At 55.0% G+C, this 24,157-nt stretch overlaps 1 protein-coding gene across 6 annotated transcripts in view; it reads left to right on the top strand.

Moving 5' to 3' along the window:
- Positions 1-16,657, top strand: part of TXNRD2 (thioredoxin reductase 2) — a 95,684-nt gene extending 79,027 nt beyond the window's left edge. For 4 of the 6 annotated variants that reach the window (XM_027859393.1, XM_027859389.1, XM_027859388.1 and 1 more), the window contains exons 15-18: positions 6,881-6,952; positions 8,435-8,532; positions 13,867-14,173; positions 16,004-16,657. In XM_027859393.1, the coding sequence (XP_027715194.1) occupies positions 6,881-6,952; positions 8,435-8,532; positions 13,867-13,990 (294 nt within the window). In that variant the 3' untranslated portion in view covers positions 13,991-14,173; positions 16,004-16,657. Of the gene's footprint in view, positions 1-6,880; positions 6,953-8,434; positions 8,533-9,108; positions 9,466-13,866; positions 14,174-16,003 lie in introns of those variants that run through there. The other 2 variants (XM_027859391.1, XM_027859392.1) reach the window with 2 other exon arrangements.
- The last annotated feature ends 7,500 nt before the right edge of the window (positions 16,658-24,157 follow it).

Genomic DNA, 24,157 nt, shown 5'->3' on the forward strand with positions numbered 1-24,157 from the left:
ATCTCACCCTCTCCCAAGGCAGGGATCTCACCCTCTCCTGAGGCCAGGATCTCATCCTCTCCTGAGGCCAGGGATCTCACTGTCTCCCAAGGGCACCCATCTCCTTCTGCAGACTTCTCCATTAGGAGTGTGTTGTTCCTAAGACCCAGCCCAAATCTTTCCCTCTGCCGCTGTCCTCATTGTTGCTCATTCTACCCCTGGGATCAAACAGACCCAGTCCAATCCCTTTTTCACACGGCATCCCTTCAGATCCTAGAATCCAGCTTCACGGCTGCCTAAGTCTTCTCTCCAGGCCAGACAGCCCATTTCTCAGCTGATCGCTGGTCACCCTCCCGGGCCTTTCCCAGATTAGCCGTGCAGTGCCCCTCAGTGGGGCTCTGACCCTGACAGCACAGGGCACTGGGCCTCTCCTGCCCTGGCGGCAGGCTCAGCGCCTCCCTTAGAACAGCGGAAGACAGTCGTATCTCACTTGGGACTCTATCGGCTTGCATTCCACCCAGACCTCTTTTTCACCCTACCTCCCCAGTCTTATCCTGGAGAAGCTGATTTTTTTTGTGCCTGAGTTTTACATTTACCACCATCAGATATGTGTATAGGGGTCTGGGCAGGACTTCCCAATTTTGTTATCAATGAGTCTCAGATTCCCTTTCTGTTTCCAGCCAAAGACTAAAAAAAAAAGTTGAGATTTCTCCCTTCAAAAGCTGCAACCAGAGATCCCGCCATCCCTTCCTTCCTGCCTCAGTCTATAGGACCGTGATAATTGGAGCTAGAGTGACCTTATAAAGAATCTACCCCCATCCCCTCACTTCCCAGAGGAGTCGGAGGCCCTGGGAGGTCACGCTGGTCCATGGTTACACTGGTCAGATGTAGCTGAGCTAGGTTCAGCACCCGGGTCTTCTCACGGAGCCCTCTGCTTCCCCCACTAGTCCTCTCAGGCTCCCTTAGCTACCTCGTGAACAGACCTGGAGGCACAGACTCCGGAGAGCTGAGCTCACCCCTGAACCACTGAAATCAGGGCTAAAAATGCCCCGTTTTTGACTGGGCCAACGGAGAAGGACCCTTAGGCTTTATAGGCCCTCTGTGGGATCTCCTGGAGCCGTCTGCAGGCTGCCTCTCCAGCCTGGGTCTTCAGGACCTCCACGGACAAGGAGTTTAGTCCCTTTGCCTCATCTAGTCTCCTTTTTGCAGCCTTTCAGCCTTGCCCCTGAGTCTGTGGTCTAGCTAGACCCTAGTCTTCTTGTCTTTTCGTGAAGTTGCTGGATTTCAGAAGCACCTTTTCTCCTTCTCTTCAAAGGCTCCAGAAGCCATCCTTATCAGGTCCTGTAATTCTTCCTGTCTGAATCTGGGTTCTTACAGGGCACCCCGACTCATTTCTGGCTCTCTCCCTAGCTCGCTCACAGGGTTTTTGTGAGGATCAGATGAGATCCTGTGTATTGAGCATTCTTCAGACTCATAAGCACTCTTGTTTTCGGCTGGCATGATTGTTGGGTGTCCCTGGCCAGATGAGGGGGAGGCTGTGGGTAGATGCTGGCCCTGACCAGGGTGGGAGCAGCTATCATTGTCCCCCGCCGCTCTCGCCATCTGGCAGCGGGCTCAGAAAGGAGACTTTGTGCCAGGGCTTCCACAGCAAGAGGTCTGGCCCGAAACAAGTCCTGGAACCATGCGCTCCGTGGGCTTCCTAACCTCGTGGGTCCCCTTTCATCCCCCTCCTCCCCATCACTGTGCCGCGGTCCTGACAGCTGGGGCTCCCTCGCGGCGGGCTGGTCTGCCAGCCCTCTTTGATCGTGCCGAGTGTATTGGGCCACATTTGGGGATGTTGATTTGTGTTTCATGATGGGGAGCAGCCCAACAGGCTTTGTTTATTTTCCTTTCTGGACTGTTGGAGTCAGAACCATGTTCTCTGAAGCTCCATTAATTGCTAATAGCTGCACAGCACATGTGAGAATCCAGCTCGTTTATTCCGCTGGCGGGCCCCAGAGGTGTGGACGGCCCGCGCCCCCTCCTCCACATCTCCAGCAGAGCCCCCGGCCCAGCTTTCTGAGGGCTGCCTGGGGATGGAGATGCTGGAGGTGGGACAGGGTGGGTGCGGCATGCCAGCAGTGCCCAGGAAGTCTGCAGCCACGGGGGCAACGCTTAGCTTTTCGTCTCCCACTTTGCACCCCAGAGGTTCCTTCCAGGCCAGTTAGTGGCCTATGATCTGGTCCCTAGAGAGTCCCTAGGCTCCAAGACGCCTTTCGCACACACACGTATATGCACATATACTCACACACACACACACACACACACACACGCATAGCTCAGGGCCTTACAGACGGGGGCTTCTCCCATAATTCTGCTGGCCTGGGCCCAGCTGACATGGGTGGGTCAGCGCTGTCTCCTGAAGGCAGGCGCTATCTGTCTCTGACACTGACCACTACCTTTGGTGGCTCCAGGGAGAGCTGAACGTCCTGGGCATCCCTGGCTCAGGGAGACGACTGGGAGCCCTACGCAGTGGGAGAGCCTTTGGGGTGAACCTGTGGCTTTTCCATGAAAACAGTGAAAGGAGGGAGAGACTGGGTGGTTCTCCCCAAACCAGCTGAGTACCCTGGGACTGGCCAGCCCGTGAAGGCCGTGCCAAGGGGGTGCTTGTCAAGTGAGTGAGTGAGTGAGCGCTTCAGCCCGATTTCATCAGTCTGGGCCGCACTCATCACCCCCTGGCCAGACCCAGCGAGGCCAGCCCTCAGATGACAGACACCTGCCTGGCCCTTCCCCAGCCTGTCCTGGGAGTTTTTCCAGCTTGGTGGGACTTGCCAGCACTCGTTTTTTCTGACATGGCCTTGGAAAGCCCCAGTTCCCTCCATGTTTCCACAAGGCAGCAGAAGAGGTCTTGGGGTGGAGGAAGAAGCCAGGCGTCTATTTGGGAAACCCCACATTGGGGGGACGAAGACAGCCGGGGGCAACTTTGTTCTTTAAACGGCAGAAGGAAAACAGGAACGTGGGTGTTCTGAGCCGAATCCTCGCTGTGAGGAGTCAGCCCACAGTTGGGAGCCGCGTGGGCAGCTGACTGCGTTGGCCCAGAATGCACACGCATGGTGGGAGTTGTGGCTTCGTGTCCAGACCTCATCCGTTGCTTGGATTCTCTGGGGATTATCATGTTCAGAATAACAAATATTTTTTAGAAAGAGGAAAACAGAATGAGGCCCAGAGTGGCATGCCCCCTCGATCTGGGGAAGGCAGACTTCAGAAAGGATCGGTGGGGACCCACGGCCTAGATTTTGTAGAGGAAGCCAATGTAGAAGGGACCTTTTCAGATCTGCTGAAGAGAGAACAGGGTGGGTGGGGCACTGGGCACAGAAGATGCTGATGCAGGTAAGGGTGGGGGAGTGGAGAGTCACAGGAATGCACCGTGGCCCAAGGAGGTTGGGAAAGGCCACGACGGCCACCACGGGACTGAGTTAGGGCAGATGTCACATCTTCCAAAAAGGGAAGAGTTTACCTAGGTTGTAGGCCGCTGAGCTTGGCTTCGATTGCTGACAGAATTCTTGTACATTTGCCCAGAGGGGTGGTTAGTCACATCCAGAAAGGAAAATGATAGACCCTGAGAGCCAGCCTGGCTTCAGCAAGCCCGGGGAAGCCAGCCTCACTGGTGCCCATTGGTGCCATTGGGCATTCCCCGAGCTCTGGATGAGAGGGGGGCTGGAGACATGCTCAGGATTCTCCATCCTGCCCACGAGGCACTGCATGGCGTCTCCTCTCCCCGCTGGAGAAGATGGAGGGAGGGAGACCACAGGGCAGCCCAGGGAGCACCAGTCAGAACTTGGTGAATGACAACCCAAAGGCGATGTTGGCTACAGTTCGGCCGTCTGCTCCTTCCCAGGCAGTGAGGAACTTTTCAAAAAATGATCACGGCTTCAGGGCCGTGGGTTCCCTTGGGAATCCTATGGATTTTGCTTTATGCTTTTAAGAGCACACTGCCAAGAAAGGGTCCGTCTGTGGGCTTCACCAGGGTGGCACAGGTGTCTGTAACACGTCAGGGCTGAGAGGGAAGTGCCCCAGCGATCAGGGCTTTGCCGCCCAAGCTGCTAATCTGTTGGTGAAAAACCGATAAAGGCAGAGATGGCGTGCTGGTAAAATGGATGAAATCTCATGTTAAATTTAATAGGGGAAAATGTAAAGTCTTCAGTAGGCTTCAGAAATTGACTTCACAATTACAAGATGGGGGCGTCAAAGTCAGACGGAAAGATCTGCAGAATGGAAGCCCCTTGAGAACAGGCATCGTGTCCTTCTGTCTTTGTATCCAATGCCAAGCAGTATGCCGCCGCCCACCACCACCACTACTGCTAATAATAACGATGATGATAAACACTAACCACCATAGGTAGCCTTTACATAGCGCTTTGGTGTTTACAGAGCGCTTTACAAATATGATCTCATTTGATCCTCACAACAACCCGGTGAAGTAAGTGTTTTATTATCCTCATTTTACAGTTGAGGAAACTGAGGCAGGCAGTGGTTCAGTGACTTGCCCAATGTCACCCCGCTAGAAAGTGTCTGAGGCCGGATTCGAACCCACGCATACCTGATGCCCAGGCGCATGCCCCGTCCAGCTGCCACTTTGCACTTACTCAGTGTTCACCGGGTTTTTTCTCTCCCCAAGCGGCTACCAGCCCTTTTCAGGCAGGGGTGCTTCTTGGGCAGTCACTGATTGGGCATGTGGGTGCCCGAGGAGAGGTGATGAGGCCTGGGCAGTCTTTCCCTCCAGGAGCTCCCGGTCGGGCAGGAGAAGGCTGGCGCAGGCCTGTCCAGGCCCTTCCCACCAACCTCCTCACCGGCCTCCCTGCCTCCAGCCTCGCCCCACTCCTCTGCCCAGCATGCTTTCTCTTCTGTCGAACCTTCCTGGCCTTGTTGCTGCCCCTCACATCTAATACCCTTCTCCCAGCTCCGTGCCCTTGCACTGCCTGGCCCCATGCCCGAAATTCTCTTCTTCCTCACCTCCACTTCTTAGACCCTTATTTCCCTCCAGACTCGGTCCAAGTGCAGCTTCTGCGAAGAACCTTTCTAGGAACCCCCTCCCCGTCCGTCACCCCCACCGAGGGACCCTTGTGGCTTTGTCCTTCCCTAGAGGTGTGCATTAGGACTGACTCCCCTGCGTCCCCAAAGACTCGGGGTGCGTCTCTCTCTCTCTGCTGCAGACTTTGAAGATGCGGAAAGGCTTCTGCCAGGCATCGTACCTGCTGAGCCGCCATTTACAGGTCACTCTGCTGGGTGCCGTTGTGTGTACCAAGCCTGGATGAGGCGGCCGTATCCCTACGCTTGCTAAGATGTTTTGTCCTTTTCACATAATGTCACGGTGGCATCTGTCTGACGCCTCCTCTGCGACTCTGATAGAGGTGACACCCTGTCTGGTGTGTAGTGGATGACCTCTCACCCATCCTGATGAAGCCCCTCTTGTGTGTCAGGTGCTGTCCAAGGTGCTAGTGCCACCAAGAAAAAAACACAGCAAACGGCGCCTGCCCTCCGGGAGATTGCAGCCTGTTGGGCGAGGCACTGTGGATGTGCATAGGCACAGACTCCAGTCCAGAAAACACGTAGATAGCTGCAGATGCTACGAATGAGGCGGCATGCAGGGGCAGAGTTAGGGCACGAGGAAGGCCAGTCTGTCTGTGCTCTTGACTGTGAGGAGAGTAATATATAATTATTCTGGGAAAAGGGAGGTTGGGGCCAGACCCTTCAGCTCTCACACTTCTGACTCTGCACATCCTTTGCAGAATCCTCGTCCCTGACGCACCCTCTGACTTTGGCTGTCCCCGCCCCTCTTCTCCACCCTTTCTCTACTCTCCCTTGTAGGTTTAACTACCATTGCTGTGCAGACCACTCACCCCTTCCCCCATGTCCCCACCTCCCTGGCTGCACTCCGCCCTGGCCTCTCTTGAACTCTTCTGGCCTTTTAGACCTCTAGCCAGATGTGATGTGGGCACCTCAAATACATCCCATTATCCAAGGCAAGGAAGACAGTGTGTGGTTCAGTTGGTCAGCTGTGGGGTCAAGTCTGGGAAGGGAGGAAAGTGGGGCCAGAACAGAGATGAATGAGCTATGAGGAGCGGAGGGGCAGAGGCAATGGGGAGCAAGGCAGAGGAAAGCTGGGGCTCGTGGTGGGAGCGTGGAGTGCCAGGGAGGCGACATACCCCAGGGCACGGCCATCCCCTTATCTAGATGAATGCCAACTTGGATATTGAAGCTTCCAAGTGGGAGCAGAATCTGAGGCTGCTTTAAGAGGAATGCGGAGCCCGGGGGACTGGTCAGGCCACATCCAGAGCGTAGGGGGCATTTCTGGGTGACATAGGTCACAAAGGACATTGATAAGTTGGGAGAGAGAAAGAAGGGGAACCAGGGTGGGAAGCACCTGGAGTCCATGAAGAAACTAGGGCGGTTTAGTCTGGACAAGAGAATGCTGCTTTCAGGTATTTAAAGGGCACTTGGAAGAGCAGTTGGATTTGGTCCGTTTGGGCCCAAAGGACAGAACCGGAGCACTAATGTGACGTGGCAAGGAAAACGTTTAGGCTCGATGTAAGGACAAATTTCCCAAGAGTGAGAAGCATCCCACTGTGGAGTCGGCTGCCTGGAGAGGTAGTGAGCTCTCTGGCCATGGAGAGTTTTGGGCAGGGCCTGTTGTGATTCAGTTGGCCATCGAGATGCCTTCCAGAGACCAGGGGCCCCTGAGCCTTTAGAGGCAGCCTTAGGCAAAGGCCATTGTCACGATGACCTCAGGTGACCAAGGGCCCTCCTCGTCACGGCTGGATCAGAGCTGGCGGTTCTGGTGAGCTCCTGGGTGACTGTAAATGGTCACAAGGGTGGGGGCCCACATTGGGGCCATTCTTTAACCACAGCCTTTTTTTTTCAGGTTTATCATGCGTATTATAAGCCTCTGGAATTTACTGTGGCTGAAAAAGACTCCTCTCAGTGTTACATCAAAGTGAGTATTCAGCACAGCTAATACTGTCTGTTTCTACGGAGCACGTCATCAACAATCCTGCGAGGGGTGGAGCCCGTGGCCAGAGAGGCAGTGACTTACCCAGGGTCACACAGCTAGCAGAGGGAAAGCACCAGGCCCAAGCCAGGTCTTCTGCCTCCCGCACACTAACCATTCAGCTGCGCTGCCCCCAGATCAGCTGTTGTTCTTTTAACCCTTACTGTGTGCCAGGCAATCGTGCCCAAGCCCCAGGATCCTCTGTGTTCTGCTGACATTCCCCCTGAAGGAAGCCCTGGGGCTGGACGTGGCCACGGCTCAAGCCCCTCTTTGGCCTGGGCAGCGTCAGGCTGGCATTTTACTTGGGCCATAGGGAGGGAGATGCAGCCTCCTAAAGGCTCCGCTCAGGCTTAGCCATTGGCTGAGGTCTCCTCTGGGATGCCCGAATTTCCAGACCCACCCCTCAGGGCTGTGCCTCCAAGCTTTGCGGAGAGAACAGATTGGGTTTCCTCAGAGTGTTCCTAAACTTTCCCTTCTGGTTGGGGTAGCTCAGCAGGACGGCCTCAAGCAGGAACATAGGCCTGAGAACCTCCTCACCACAATCTGTATCCCTCATGCCTACATGGGTTTGGGGGCCTCATCTGAAAGAGCTCGATGAGGCCTTCTCACTTAGTGGAGCAGACAGGCCAGCGAGGCCAAGGGGCCCGGGGCCTGAGGCATTCTGGGGAAGAAGCAGAGCCAGAACATTGAGGCCGAGGCCTCAGACTCTGGTGGGCAGGGACGTCGTCCAGCCTGGGAGCTCAGGGTGTCCCATTAGAACACAACCACAGCTCAAACGGCAGTGGAGTGTGGGGGCTGCTACCCAGGTGGCTTCTGGGTGACCTCGTGAGCGACCACCTTGGCCCTTAGCATCCTCGTTAAAATGAGACCGTCAGACAGGCTGATCTCCCAAGGCCCTTCCAATCGACCCTCCATCCCTGGGAGCAAGGCGACCGAAGCCGTCCATGTCCTCTGTGATTCACAAGCGTCATCCTCAGAGAGGATTTAGGAGCCAGTGTTCATTCTAGACTCTGGGAGAGATCCTGTCCTGCTGCTTCCGTCCAGTCTTTCTGTGTCACTTAAGTTCCAGGGGGTGGCCAGGAGCGGGTGCAGGGTTTGGTCTGAAATGATCAGGAAGGGGAATTCTCCCAGCTTAGCCCTGGTCCTCCCCGCTGCCTGCCCTCACCATCAGTTGTTCAACGTTGCCAGTGAGTCAGAAGAAGAGAGCATCTCCTGTTCAGGCCCGGGTCTGCCCAGCTCCCCCGTCCCCACCCCAGCCTCCTCCCACCCCTGTGGGATTGATTCCCACCGTCACAGTTCACTCTCGAGCCGTACGGGGCTCCCCAAAGTCCATGCACGAATGTGAGAGCGCAGACGGTGTGTCATTGACAGCGGGAGGGTGACAGGCAGGCGAGTGGGCCGGCCTCATTGGGGCTGTATTGTTTTCAGATGGTGTGCTTGCGAGGGAGAGACCAGCGGATTCTCGGCCTTCATTTCCTCGGCCCCAACGCAGGTGAAGTTATTCAAGGATTTTCTCTTGGAATAAAGTAAGTACAAAAGAATGTCTTCAGTTTATAAAGTTCTCCTCCTAAATTATTCTGAGATTATAGAGCATAGCTGCTTAATTTTGGCAACACTACAGTTGAAAAGACTCCATGTTTTCCATTACTTTTATGTAGTATTATACATATTTTCAGCAAAAATACTTCAGGACTTTATTAAGATACCACAGATTTAGTTTGAGAAGATCCCAGCTTTCTTCTCCAGCCAAATGTTATACAACCTCCAAAAAAATCCTTTCGAGTGCCCCCCTACCCTCTGTGGCTGCCTTGGGGGGCCCCTGGAAGAGGCACGTCTTCCCCTCGGGCCTTCCGAGGCATTGTCAACCTAGCTGGCTTCAGGCAGGGAGAGTTGTAGGGTCACTGAAAAGGCGTCCTGACCCAGCCATCCTCAGCCAGTGATGGCACGCCTCCTGTGTGCGAGATGCACACGCCATCGGGAGGAAGGAAGCTGCCCTGGGGCCATGGCTGTGGGCCCCCCTTGGGCAGACTGGCCCCAAAAGGCCCCCTTTCAGTTCCCTGCTATGCACAGCGCATCATTTTCTCTTCCACTCTGATGCCTAGGGTCACGGTGAGGGGGTGGATCTTCCTTCATGGAGCATAAGGAAGAGATTCCCATCTATCTGTGTTGCGTGGCAGAGCCCTACACCATCTGGATCCGCCATGCTGCAGAGAGCAAGAGAGCTTTGGGTTGTCCCCAGAGATCCGAGATTTCCCTCGTATGGGAGACAGCTCAGTACCTAGTGGGCAGCTTTCTGGCTGGTGGGGAGGCCCCGGGGACATGATTAAAATCAGAAGTAATGCCACCAGACACATGACTGACGTTTTTCAAAATGTGCCCAATAGCAGAGTAGAAATCCCTTAGTCAAAGTGAATGGTCCGCGATGGGACAAGCGCCGGTCAGGCCAGTCTCCTCTTGTGCCTGGGCCCTGAGCGGGGCCCCCCACGGCCCTGGAACTGCCACAGGAAACGTCTGCGCCGTCTGGGACGGGGAGGCCACCGGACGGGCCAAATCCATCGCCCTCCACCCTCGCCATCCTAGATCCCATCCCGTCCATGGGATTGTATCCTATCAGGTCCTAACCCAAGAGAGTAACCCAACAGATGGGCATTGCCTGAAGGGCACCAGCCGGTCCAGCGTGTCGTTGCCGGGTCGTTCTGTGGCCGTGAGTGGATTTTTACTCCTTGAGTGACTGGTGTAAATGAGAAGCAGAAATGGGATTAGAAGAGATGCGCCCAAACATGTTGTGGGGGGAAGCTGCTCCAGAACGTTTGATTGAAATGGACCTTGAGACCACATATTTTCAACATGTGTTTGTAGTCTGTTAATTGCCAGGGGTTCAGATTCTAGAACGGCATTTTGTACGATGTCATCGTTTTGAAGTTGTGTCCAAAATAACCATTGGAAGGAAGTCCATGAAAGTGGAGAGCTGGCCTGCCCCGCATGTGTGCTCAGGAGCCCAGGTGAGGTTTTCTGAAGGTCAGCTGAGAACGTTCCATGGGCAGGAGCTTGGCCCTAGTGCAGCGGCCGCCGGCCGGGCTGTTTCTGGCCCTCTTCACTTGTAGAATCCTGGGAAGGAAGCCGCGTGCGGTGCCCAGGGGAGGCTGACGCTCGCGTATCCCCTGAGTTGGGGAGTTCTGAGCGGCGCTAAGGCTGACACCAAGGTTGCCACTGTCACCATGAACCCCTGAGAGCCAGGGGCCTCCATTCTGACAAAGAAGGACCCAGCCAGCTGAGGCTGGAGACTCAGAACAGACTCAAGTTTCTGGGCTGATGGATTTGGGGAACCCTGTCCCCCACAGGGAAGGGGAGGGAGGGAATATGCATTTATTAGGCATTGAGCTAAGCAATTGACAAACAGTATTTTGTTTGATCCAAAAAACTGAAAGAAGGAGCTCAGTTTTACACAAAGGTATCATACTTAGCCCCCTTCCCCCCAGTTCCTTAAGATCTGATTAATGACGACTGACTAGGGCAGGTTTGCCCGAATTGTGAGAAATGAATGATATTTGTTTCTGGAGAATACCCCCGCTAGCCAGGAGTCTGCCGCGCTCTCCTTCCGTATTTCAGGGCCCCCTTCGCTCCTCAGGACCTGTGCCTAGGGAAGGACCGTGTGCTTCTGGGCAGTTTTCTTAGTAGTTTAGAAAGGCAGAGAACATAGGATCAGTCAGTTAACAAGTCTGTGTGCCCGGCCTGGTGCTAGGTGCACACACAGAACAAAACGCCCCTGCCCAATGGGGGAGACGATGGTAACTGAGGAGGGGTGCATGACGTCTCCCCATGGTAGAGGAAAGGTTGGTAAGCTCCCTGACTGACCATCGGGCTTTCCAGAGCTCTTGACAGGCCCAGACATGAGCCCGAATCCAACAAGATGAAATCCACTGGTGGTAAATGTGAGGGCGCAGGTCGCGGCTCACAAAGGCCACATGGCCGGAGCTCCAAACTAGGGGAGGCCGTGGTTTGGCTTTGATGCCCACCAGGGGGTCATCGTTGGCTCTGTGTCCAGTAGGGTTAGCGGGGCGACACCGCTGTGACCTTAGACTGTCCTAGGAAGGGCTCAGGATGTGCCTGTCACACCTTCTGTCCCAGGCACACGTTCTGGGCACGTGGTCTAAAGAGCCGGCTGGTGTCCGGAGGAGGCTGGCCAGGCTGGGAAAGGGCCTGTGCTCGTGCCCCATGATGAGAGGTGAAGGAGCAGGAGAAGCTTCACCTGGAGGAGGGAAGCCTGAGGGGCAGGGTCACGGATTTGCAGGCTCTGGTGTGGAAGAGGGGGCACTTTTCCCTTCCAGAACCAGGAGCGTGGGGAAGATTGCAAAGACACAGATAGAGACTTGATATAAGGAAGAAAAGGAATGACAAGCAAAGGGGGTCACCCAAAAAAGCATGAGGGAAAGGGGGGCTGGGGGGCTGGGAAAAGCTGAGGGCCAGGGGTGGACGTCACCCAGCATCCGTGTCAGGGAAGGGCGAGACTGCAGACTCCTTGGGGTAGTCGAGCGAGGGAAGGCTTCCTGACCCTGCGAGCCCTCCCGGCGTGGACAGGACTGCCTCAGGAGCTGGCAGCTTCCCTCTCCTCCGGGGTCTTTCGACTGTACATGGGATCCTTTCTCAGGGAGGAATGGGACTGAGTGGCCTCTAGGTCCCTTTGTGGAAGGGACGTGAAAACTGCCCTGGAGGTTCAACGAAGACCCTTTGGGTTGAAAGGCGGGCGTCAGAGGGGCTGAGGTGAGGCTGGATTGGTCCAAAAACGCTTTAAAGTCACATGAGGAACGGGACCAAAACCACTCGTGCTCTTTGACCCCGAGGAGGTCAGCTCCCAGACATCCGGAAATATTCGTTTCTAGCAGCATTTCTTGTGCGTGGAAGGAAAGCGGGGTGGGGGGGGCCTTAGGCCGGGGGGCACTGGGAGGAACAGAATGTTCTTGGGTGTGAAGAAGAGAAAGGCGGTGCAGGGGGTAGTCCCAGAAATGGTTCACCCCAGGACTCCAGGAACGTGAGGAGGAAATACTTCTGGGCATCGATCGTCGTGACCAGCCAGGGACCCGGAGGACAGAGGGTGAGCAGGCGCCACACTCCCTCTCAGGCCGAGGCTGTGCTGACCCCTGATGGAAAGACACAGGACGGCCATGAGACTCTTGTTGAATGTCTGTAACCTGTGGGAGGGAGGGGCGCAGTATGAATCCCGAGGGCCCGGTGATCAGGAGGGCGGGAGGAGCACCCGGCTCGAGCAGGAGTGGGGCCAGGAGGGGAAGATGACAGGCTGGGGGAAGTCCTTCACCTCTGTGGCCCCCGTTTCCTCCTCCATAAAATGAGAGCAGATTCGATGCCTCTGAAGGCCCTGGGGCTCCTGGTCTAGGGTCCTATGAAGTCACCTGCGTGCCAGTGAAAAAGAAATCCACAGGAGCAATGAGAGTGGCGGGGATAAAGTCCAGATGGAGAGGGGGCCAAGGGCAGAGGCCTGGAGGTACCCGCGGTTAGGACACAGGCCAGCAGAGGCGGTGGGGAAGGAGGCTGGCCGAGAAGAGTGACCCAGAAGCCAGGGGAGAGCCCAGGGCTCAGCAGGAGCTCCAGGCTGGGCAAGGCCATGAGGCCAGAGAGGAGGCGTCAGACCGGGTGGGAGCAGAAGGCTTTGGGCAGGGAGGAGGCAGAGGTGAGGGGGAGGTAACAGCGGGTGGAGGAACGAGACAGGACGATGGCTGAGGGACAGGTGTTTGTGGGTCAGGGAGATGTGAGCATGTTTCTGGGCATCGGGGAGGACCCAGGAAACAGGAAGAAATGAAAGGGGAGAGAGGAGGAATGGATGCTCTGGAAGAGTTGGCTTCACCCAGGAGCCAGGCTGGGTGTGGACACGTGGGCAACAGGGAGAGGAGAGGAGGGGTCTCCACATAGGGGGCCTCCACCGCTCCAGTCCAGGCAGAAACAAGGACCTCCTGCCAGAGAAAGCAGGGTGGCAGCTGACTTGGGAGCCTGAGGAGAGAGAAGGTTGGAGGTAGCCCTTCTGGAAAGGGCGAGAGAGTCCGTGAGGGGCCCAGGCTGCATTGCCCTGTGGCTGGTGGGCGGCGCTGTCTCTGCAGCCCCCGAGGCCCCGCGGTACCCCCTTTACCTAGTCAGTCCCCCCGCCATGATTCCTCAGTCCCTGCAGGGCCCCCAGATGGGGAGGCTGTCCCACTACTGGCCTTGCCACCCCATCCACAGTTGGGACCGTTAGGAATTCTCCAGTCCTACAGCCTGTGTCGATGACCTGCCCCCCAAATTTATTTTAATTAATTTATTTTTAGTTTTCAGCATTCACTTCCATAAGATTTTGAGTTCCAAATTTCGCCCCCTCCCCAAGACAGCGTGCAATCTGATATAGGCTCTACATATACATTCCTATTAAACATATTTTCACATTAGTCATGTTGTAAGGAAGAATTAGAACCAATAGGAGGAACCACAAGAAAGAGAAAACAAAATGAAACAGAAGGAAAAAAGTAGCAAACAGTCCGCTTCCATCTGCATTCAGACTCCGTCGTTCTTTCTCTGGATGTGGACAGCATTTTCCATCACGAGGCCTCTGGAGATGTCTTAGGTCCTTGCACTGCTGAGAAGGGTTAAGTCTGTCAATATTAGTGATCACACAGCGTGGCTGTTTCCGTGGGCACCGTTCTCCGGGTTCTGCTCACTCCACTCTGCATCAGTCCATACCAGTCTTTGCAGGTTTCTCTGAAGCCCGCCTTCTCGTCGTTTCTCACAGCACAGTGGTATTCCATCACACTCACAGTCCCCAGCTCGCTCGGCCGCTCCCCAGGGCTGCCCCCAGATCTCGCTCTGCCCTCTTCCAGGTGCGGGGCCACGTATTCTCAGATGAAGAGGACAGTGGGCATTCACCCAACCAGCGCTGAGGAGGTGACCAAGCTGTGGATCACCAAGCGCTCGGGCTTGCCGGCCACCGTCACGGGCTGCTGAGGGTAAGCGCCCATCCCTGTTTGAGCCCAGGAGCACCCAGCGTCCCTCCCCGTCAGCACTGCTACAGCTCCTCTGCCTCTGAGCCTCTCAGTCCACTCATTTCAGCACCTGTGACGTCGTTCGAAGCCATCACGCACCCCGGAACCCGTGCCCAGACGTGCCCATGGAGTCTGCTGCCCAGAGGTCAGTCAGACGGGATGGCTTGGAGCCCTGGAGGGATGGCGTGGGGGTGGGGGTGAGGAGGAGGGCCCTCGGGTGTTTGTCACCAGTGTCCTCTCTGAGCATCTCAGCGCCTGCCCTCACTCCCCTCAGCGAGGCACGGAGGCCTCCCGCTGCCTGCCTCCCGAGACAAGCTCATGAGCTCCTAGGCCTCAGACCGCTGGCCACTGGCCTCCTTCGGGCTGCTCAGGCGGTCTGGTGGGCCGCAGCCTCCCAAGAGACGTCCAGTGCTTAGTCACTAATGGGCTCTCCCCAAGTGGTGACCCTCAAGCCGCCAAGCAGCGCTCCCCTCTTCCCCCAAGGCATCACAGCCTGGCCAAGGGTCTTCACGAAGTGCCATAGCCAAAGAGCATCCCTTCCTGAGCCCCAGTGATGAGCAGGCTTAGGCAGACTCCAGGCCCAGGCTCGAGGCCTTTCTAGCTTGGCCACTGCCCAGGAGACCAGCCTCCCACTCCGGCGGCAGGGAGAGCGGATGGGGCAGTCTGGCCCCCCAGCCCAGACTCATTGGCACCCAGCCTCAGGGGGAGCCGGCTCAGGGCGGGGAGCCTCGGTTCATGTTTCATCAAGAGGCATTTCAAATTTGGGGAATTGTTATTAAAGACGCGACCATCCCGGGGCAGATGGTGACAGGTTCAGCTAGGGCAGACGGTGCCGGCTGGTCTCCAGACTGTCCAGAAGGGGGAGATAGTGCCTCGCTCGTGGCACGGCTGGGACGGCCTCCTTTCAGGGCCTGGCTGGTGGGCAAGTGAGCACAAGGATGGCAGAGAGCCAAGACCAAGGGCACCCGCCCCTCCCTCAGCCAGTGGCAGGGACAGCCCGGTTCGTCCGTCCTCCTTTCGCGGACCAGCTGTATCTGCCATCAAAAAGAAATGGCTTTGGTGGATTCATTAGGCCTTGTTGTCCTGGGAGTTTGGGTCTTCAGCAAATCTTGTTCCAGTGAGCCCAGCCCTGGGGTCTCCACTGGCACAAGGAGGGGGTTGGACCAGGACGTCTATAAGGCCTCTTCTGGCTTCTTCCTCTCTGCCCTGTGCCTAGGACGGTGCTTGGTGATTGATTGATCGATGTCTCCAGGAATCACTCTCTTTAAGGAACCTAGGCGGGTTCTGAGACCATGGGTCTTGGACCAGAATTCCTTGCCCAAGCTCTGCCTCGCTTCTGGGTCACTTCTGTTCTCTGGGCTCTGATCACCGACTGGCGATCTCCCTCATCAGTGGGCAACTTTGCCCACAGAGAAACAGGACGAGGCCATTTGGTAAATGGCTCTGAGATCTTCAAGCACCTTCTTCTTTATGCAACATGAATTTTTGGTTAGGGTGCAGCTTCCCCCCCCCCCCCCCCCCGCACAGGCTTCCCAGAGTGGAGGCCTGTCACTTCGAGGTGAGTGAGCTGTGGGTGCCCTTAGGCGAGACCAGAATTCCTCAGGAAATGCAGGGTTCGATGTGTGCGCCCCAGCATATGGTAGATAAGATTCCGCCCTCAGATCCTGTCGACCGAGCTGCCTGCCAGGGAAGGGACTCGTGTTAGGAAAGAAGCTGAGGCTGCCTGGAAGGCTGCCTGTTTGCTGCTGCTCCCTGCGTGAAAACGCTTGGGAAAGGGGGTCCCGCCACCTCCCTTTCCCACCCGCCGCTGCCGCCACCCCCATCCAAGTGCCCATATCGCCTTTGATACAGAGAAACAGAGGACATCCTGAGGAAACACCATCAGAATATTCAGCCTAACACAAATGTTTTGTTGAGGGCCTTGGGAAAAAAAAAAAAGAGCCAGACTGAAAATAAAATTTTTATTCTTTTGCAGTGTTTTTCCAGCCCTGAAACATCCCCGTTACCCAGCCTACCTGCATCTGTGATGGCGGTGGGAACGGAAGCAGGACCTTTGTTTCAGCGGCGGAGATGCTGGGCCCGCGCTAAGCTGCCTCCCGCAGGGTGAGCCAGCCTTCAGTTCTGTGCTTGTCCCCGAGGCCCAGGCTCTTGTGGGCACAGGGGCTAAGCCTCCTCTCAGCACCGGGGCGGGCCGGGGAGCTGCTTTTAACAGGATTTCGATGGACCTGTCTTCTTCTTAAGAACCTACTGTTTGTGACAGTCACGACACGTTCCTGCAGCAGAATTACGATTGTGTCTCGGTCCCAGATGGAATCCGGTGCTAATGTAGCCGAGATTTCTCTGATCAAAGGAGGGAAGGCCAGGAGTGTTCCCCTTGTCTGTCTGCCCTGCTGCTTCCTGACAGATTGCTGTGTGCTCCTTCAGGGATGGCCCTTAGCTGGGAAACTGCCTGTCCCGCATGGGATGGATTCCCCACAGCCTACGTTTGTGTCTGAATGCCAGACCATGACGACTTGTACAGAAACCCACCCAGTGGGCCGTGCGAGTCTGAGCTCCCCTGGTATTTCTCGTGTGTGTGTGAGAGAGAATCTGAATTAACTAATAAATAAAGAAGATATTTTATTCTCCACTTTGGCCGCTTCTGGAATACTGGAGATCCACAGCTTAGAACAGCGCCCACCCAACTGGGAGTTAACTCAGCATGGGGGTCTCGCCATGGCCTCAGGGGGTTGGGCAGCAGCAATGTGGGCATAGTGAAGAGGGAAAAGGCCTGTATCCCACAAGCAGCTCCCGCCTCTGACCAGGGACTGCCTGCACACTACCATGATTCTGAGTGGTCTGGAGTGGAGGCCTTTGGCCAAGCCTGTGCGCAAGGCCTCCGTCCATCTGGCCCAGAGGACACTGAGTCTGACCCTGCAAGCTCATAGGCTCTGGTCCTGGGCCTTGGATACCGGTAGAAGCCATCCTCCATTCCTTTTTCCAAATAACCCCAAATCAGAATCATCACCAGGCCAAACATTGCAACCAGTGGGTAGCTAGTGAAAGGCGGGCGATGAGTCAGCCCTGGGTCCTGCCTGGCCTGTCTCACTCTGGCCTCGGCCTCCGGACTGGCACATGCTCCTGGGTCTGGGTGCCGCTGCCACATGCCCCCGCCCCAGGTCTGGGCCCTGGACAGAAGTTCCTGCTTGAGCTCCCCCGGGCAGACCGGGAAAGCTTCTCATGGCTCTGGATGAAGTCAGCTGAAGGCCCGGGAAGGAGGGAGTGGGGAAAAAAAAAAGGCGAAACCACAGGCTTTGTTCCAAAGTAGCATGCAGAAGATTTGGTGTAATTATTTTAATTGGTATGAGTGTTGGAGTATTTCTCTCCACTCAACGTCAGGTACCTAATTATATTTCCATTGTGTGCTGAAGTCAATATTGTCAAGCTCTCCTCTGCGCTAATCCTCCACATTGAGGGTTGATGGGCCGAGTGAAATCCTGCCTTCAGCAGCTTGTTGTCAGGCCGTCAGTCAGCTCGCCCTGGCAGCGGGGCCCCAGCAGGGCCCAAAGAAAACAGCACTTAGGGCTCCCGAGACACGGATGGGACCCTACTTGTCAGGGAACAAAGGAGAGTTCTTTCCTCCCTAATGGGTATAATGAAACCCTTAAGACACGTCAATAGAAAAGCCCAAGTAGTAGGCAGTGAACTCCCAGACTCGGGCTGGCTCTCCAATTAAGATGCCAAACTGATGGGGAGGCTAAGCCCGCTGTCCCCCTCTTCCAAGTCAGATAATAAGATTATCATGTCTCATTTACCACATGGCTAAAAATACATCGGGTGCCAAAGGATTGGGGAGGGAGGGCAGGCCTGCTTCCAACCACCCCCTCCCGGAGAACACGGCCAGCCCGGCCCTGTCGGAGAAGCCGTGGGCTTTTCCTGGCCTCGGAGGCAAAAGCCTGCTTGCAGATTTCCACACCAGGACCCAGGGCAGCGTCCAGAGGGTGTCCGGCCCTGCCCTGGCAGGAGCCACCACCAGCGGCATGGGGAGGGGCCCTTTGGAGGGACTGGGGGCAAGTTCTGTCGGGCCTTCCGGTGCCTAAGGGACGACCATTTGTCACAGCTCTGAAAGTTCTGTTCACTTCTGAGCAGAAAACACACGAGGACAGGGATCCCCAGGGGCGCCTCTGGTCACTGCTCGACAAGCAGTGAGGGCCAAGCAGATGTGTTCCTGCCAGGGTCTGGCTTCCCTGAACCACCCAGCAGATCACAGAATCATGGTCCAGGGCTGGAAGGGACTTTGGACACCATCGAGCCCATCCGCCCTATATTTTACAGATGAGGAAACTGAGGCCCTGGGAGATGAAATTGTTTGCCCACAGTCACATAGGTAACAAAAGACAAAGGTGGGATTCGAACCCGGGTTCTTTGGCCTTTGAACCAAACTCTTTGCATGGTACTGCGAGGTTCAAGGATGAGTAAGAGCTGGGCGTCTCCATCTGGATTCACACAGAAACATCATCCGCCATCCTGAGTCCGGGTGGGTAGATTATAAGCCCCTGAGGGCAGGGACTCTCTTTTGCCTCCTTTCATATCCTCAGTGCTTAGCAGAGTGCCTGACACATAGTAGGTACTTCATAAATGTTTATTGTTTGATTGAGACTTAAGGAAATTACTCAGATCACACGAGCAGAGCTTTTTGCCTGGAAAAGGCTTTTTCTGTCAGCCCAGCGAGAATTGCCTAGAAACAGAGGGATCAAGTCTTTGAGGCCAACTTGCCGGTGAATCCAACCATCTGCAAGGCCTCGGCAGTCTTATGCTACAGTTTATCGGGGAGTTAGACCACCCCTCACCAAAACAAAAGATGTATGTATGTGTGTGTATGTTTATATTTATATCTTACATATATGTATGTATCTGAGTGTATCTGTGTATATGTGTATGTATCTATGTGAGTACATCTGTGTACATGTGTATGCACACACACATAGAGGGGACCCCAAAAGTTTAATGCCACCATTAAACCTCTTAAAATGTACTCAGACTTTTGGGACACCCCATGTATACCGGATTTGACCCACAAAAATTGGATTAGATTCCATTTGTAAGAGCTCACGTTTCTCTGTTCTTTACCATTGGTAGGTGGCTGTCCCACCGCAAGGCATGTTCCTATGCCTGTTTTACAGATGAGAAAACGGACTCATATGACTTGTCCAAGGTCACGCAGCTAGTTAGCGGTTAGAACCTGGTTCTTCTGAAGCCAAGTTCAGTGTTCTCTCCTCATGCCATGAATTTAGGCTTCCTTCGGCCTAGCATGAGCCACAGCTGACAGAGGCCGTAGCAGGCTGTGGCCAAAGCCTTAGGGATGGGACCTTTTCCAAGTGTCTATCAATGATTTTTCTCTTGACTGATGATAAGACGGCAGATAATGGGACACCAATATTAAAGATGACTTTTGTCAATAGGGTAAGAGTGTCCTAGGCAGAGGTTGCCGGTCAGTAATCTGTGACCTCACTCTTCAGATCATGGCCCGTGTCAGGGGCACCTTGGTCATGTCCTCAGAGCTTATCCCAGGGGCTCTACTCGATGTCCAAGATGCCTTCTCTGATTCCCCTGACATCAGAGGGACATCAGAGGGGCGCGTGGGCTGGGCTGGCCCTCATGTATCCTCACACTCACTGTTTGACCAGCTCGTCTTCATGTTTCTATCAGACCTTGCCCCGTCCTCCGTCTTCCTTGTTCCCCTCATGACTCTCATGTTCAGTTATCAGAGTGCTGTTCTGCGTCTGGTGCCCCCAGTGAAATACTGGCGTTCACCAGGGTCGACAAAGAAGAGATTTTCCATTTCCTAAAATCAATTCAGCGAAATCTTCCCCTTTGTAGTTCTAGACCCGCCTTGCCGAGTTGATCTGTCAAGGATTGCTCAGTCCCCTCCTGCAGATCCAACTGTGCCTTATTTCTTAAAACCCTATTCCCAGTAGAGCACACCCTAGATTGTCTCTGTTCCCTGTGAATTGCACACATTTAGCTCGTACCTGCAGTCATCACCTTCTTCTCCGACCTGGCTTGGCAGTGACCTTGGACAAGCTAGCTAACCAGCCTTTTCCACCTTCCAGTTTGGGCTGTTGAATAAAAGGCCCCTATTGTACGTGTTAATTATATGGGAGGAATAGTGCTGAGGCTCCCAAAAGCTGCTCCCGGCCTCCGGAACGGCTGACACCAGCCGCCTCGTCCCAAGTTCGTCTCCAGGTGGAACAAGTGCCTCATCCCTGGGAGCCCGGAGCTGGCCAGGAGGCTTTCTTCCAAAGCCTGGTTGCATCAGTCAGAAATCTGATGGGAAAAGTGGATTCCGCCTGCAGGGGAAAGAGAAGCAGTGGAGATGGGGTCATGTTTAGACAAGGTGCCTGCCTGGTTGCCAAGGGGGAGGCCTGGGAGCCTGTGGCCTGTCAGAGCTGGCATCTTAGAGGAAAATGTGATCCCAGCCCAAAGGGTTTGGTTTCAGCTGCACTGGCTTGGCTGTGTCAGGCAGCGAGTGGAGACGCCTCACCCAAGCCAGCCCCCAAGAACGGACCCCAGGCTTCTGGGCCCAGCCAGCGGTTCCTGAGGCTGCTTGGGTGTAGGCACTCACCAACTACCGAGAGCTTAGTGATGCCCTGGAGGCCAGTCCCCTCATTTTAGAGGGGGAAACTGAGGCTCTGCCTGGGGTGAGCCCGGGGCCCCTTGATCTTTCCATCACGCCCCACTTAGTTGGATGTGGGTGTCCACCGACCGCCTGCCTTGGCTTTCCAGAAGGTGCAGGGGGCAGAGGCAGGACTCCTGGCCTTCGAAGGCCTCTGGGTCCTTGGGAAGCCTTGGAGCTCGGGCCACCTTGAATGTGAGTGACAAGTCCCAAGGTTTTTTCAGGGACACCAAGGGCCAGGGGCATGAGAGCAGGTGTGGACAGCTTAAGGTGACCGTGGTTCAAATCCAGCCTCAGACACTTCCTAACTGTGTGACCCCGCGGAAGTCCCTTAACCTCTGTCTGCCTCAGTTTCCTCATTTATAAAATGAGAATGATAATAGTACCTATCTCATAGGGCAATTGTGAGGATGAAATGAGATCATATTTGTAAAGCACTTTGCAAACTTGAAAGCACTATATAAATGCTAGCTATTATTATGATTAATATGTTTATTATACTTAGCTGTGTGACCCTGGGCAAGGCTCTTAACCGCTGGCTGCCTCAGTTTCCTCATCTGTAAAATGGGGATAATAATAGCACCTAGGGATGTTGTGAGGATCCACTGAAAATAATTGTAATTGGCACAGTGCCTGGCACATAGTACATGCGGTAGCATTGTCATTAAAGGAAGGTATAAATGAGTATTATCTTGCTTTGAAGCTGAAATCACTTTTTTTCTAAAGAATTTTGGAAGTGCTTTTTGGTTTATTATACCATAATCTTTTCCCCCTGTCACCCTCACCACTGAAAAAGAAAAACAGTTAAGCAAAACAGACTGATGCAATGAGTATTTCCGACAGTGTATGCAACATTCCGTCTCCATAGCCCCCCACCTCTCCCCTTGGGGTGTATCCAACAATCATCTCCTAGTTTGTCTCCATGTCTGTCGCCCATTTGGAAAGAAGAGAAGCAAATTTCTTTCCATGATTCCTTGATCAGGAAGGAGGGAAAGCTTCCTTCTCTCCTGGGGACAAAGGCCCTGCCCCGATGCTGGGCTGAGACCCACCTGCAGTCACCGCTGTCCACACGGGACCTAGGAAGACCAGAGGGGACAGTCACCCAGCTCCATTCCCCGTGATGAATTCTGCAGCAGTCATGGAGCTGAGGGCAGGAAGTTATTAAAGACCATCAGCCCTGGAGGGGAAGGAGAAATCGCAGCCAGGGCCCCGTAATTAGATCCTACATGGCCATGGCCTTCACGGCTCTGCCCTCGGACGTCATCGGGCACGCACGGGCCAGGTATGGGGGGCACAGGCCTCGGGGCCATTTTCCACGCTTTCCCTACAAACGATTTGTACTGTCCTGGGTGTTTCCTAGTCTCCGTCTCCATCCAATCAACCCTTCATTTGCCCCTGCATGTCTGTCAGTTGGAATGGAAAAATTCCCCCGCACAGCAGCTCCTGAGAATGTTCCTGGTAACCTACAATTAACCTCCCCCAATCACTCCATAATCTGGTATAATTGCATTTTTCAGAGATTGTGCAATGATGTTAAGAGAGAGAACGGCAGAACTCAGCGTGTATCTCTGAGACCTGGAGCTGTTTGCTTCTGGGCCTCAGTGTTCCCATCTCTAAAATGGGGGCAGCAGCAATTGCTTCTTCCAGAAGGGATCTGGGGTATGCGTGGCACAGGGGCCATACCCATGACCGTCAGCCTGCCTGTCTCTGGGCTGCCTTCTCCCTGACATTTCCCGCAGTCTTTTGCTCCGTCCACCTCCCCTCCATTATCCCACACCTTGCGATTTATTTCATCCCATGGCATCTCCTTGGGCCTCCATCTGCTGACCTCAAAGCCCCAAACCTTGGAGTCACATTTGATGCTTTCTTCTCCTGCCATCCTCCCACTCTGTCTATGGGCATGGGGGCAGGGGGAGGGGAGAAAGCACTGCCCTGGTAGGCAGGAAGACCTGGGCTCGAATCTCGCCGTAGACACTCAGTAGCTTTGTGACTGTGGGCACCTCCCCTCTGGTCACTCTCTCTGGCTCCTCTAAGACCTTCCACTTACGGGGGGCTCTCAAGCCAGCCAGGTCTCATTCCTTTCCAGGCTCCTTCTCCCTGTCTCTGTCTCCTTCTCTCTTCTGTCTTTGTCTGTCTCTGTCCTCTCTCTCTGTCTCTCCCTCTCTGTCTCTCCACCCGTCTCCCTCTTTCTGTCTCTCTCTCTGTCTCTTTGTCTGACTCTCCTCCCCACCCCATCCTTCCATCTCTCTGTCTCTCCATTTCTGTGTGTGTGTGTGTGTGTGTGTGTGTGTGTGTGTGTGTCCGTTTGTCTCTCTCTATCTCCCCTCCCCAACTGGGTCAGGAGTCAGAGGACCTGAGTTCAAATCTCCACTGGGACACTTACTAGCTGTGTGACCCAGGGCACATCACTTTCCTGCTCTGGGCTTCAGGATTCCCCCTCCATAAAATAATTCTCAATCCTCTGAGATCCTTTGTTCTCTTCTGTCTCTGGGGAAACCCTGTTGCCCTCACCCTTCTGTCGCCATCTTTGCCCTGGAGGGTGCACTCACTACAGACTGCAGATAAGCCCCATCTCTAAGGTAGTCGTGTTCCCAGAGTTTATAAGTCGGTCCTCTGGAGCTCAGAACACATTTTCCCCACCGAACAAACAGGCCTTCAGCAAACACCTTAGACTGCCTTCTCCGTACCAGGCGCTGTGGTAGGGGCCTCTAAGAATGGACCGAGGCTATCTGCCATGGTGGGTTTCCCAGGCTAGCCCACGGGAGTCACGGACCCAGAGGAGGAAGAAGGACCTTAGAGATGATCAAGTCCGTGCCTCCTCCCTTATTTTACAGATGAGGAAACTGAGGCCCAGAAGGGCCAAGTGATGTGTCCAACGTCATACTGGGAATCAGAGGCAGTATCAGGATTGGGACCGAGGGCCTGGGTCTCTGAGACCCCACTGCTCCTGCTACTCATCTGACAGACCCCATCCTCCTCCTCATTGTTAAGCTTGCCACAGGCCCCTGCCCTCCCTTGGGAGCAGCTGGGCCAGGTACAGGGATGGCTGCCCAGCGGAGGACTCTGACTTCCTGGAGGGAGCTGGGCAGGGAGGGGTGACGCCCCCCCAGCTGGCGCCTCGAGGACACAGTGAGTCAGACTGACCAAGGAGGCTTGGGCCCCCATCCCAGCTCCCTCCTCCTCCTCCTCCCATGCCTCAGTGAAGCATGGCCAAGGACAGACACGCAGCTGGGCAAGGAGAGCCTCCCTGGCCTTGGGAGAGACTAGTGACCCCGACGGAGGCTTTGAAGCCCTGACCCTCCCCTCTATTTTCTTGACAACTCCCAAATGCCACCCATCAACCTTATCTCTTCTCTGTGCACACGAGGCTTCAATGTTTCTCACCCTCCTCTCTCTCTCTCTCTCTCCCTCCCTCTCCCTCTCTCCCTCTCTCTCCTTCTCTCTCTCTCTCTCTCTCTCTCTCTCTCTCTCTCT

Source organism: Vombatus ursinus, unplaced genomic scaffold (assembly GCF_900497805.2).
Source record: "Vombatus ursinus unplaced genomic scaffold, bare-nosed wombat genome assembly UNPS02014167.1, whole genome shotgun sequence".
Classification (NCBI taxonomy): domain Eukaryota; kingdom Metazoa; phylum Chordata; class Mammalia; order Diprotodontia; family Vombatidae; genus Vombatus; species Vombatus ursinus.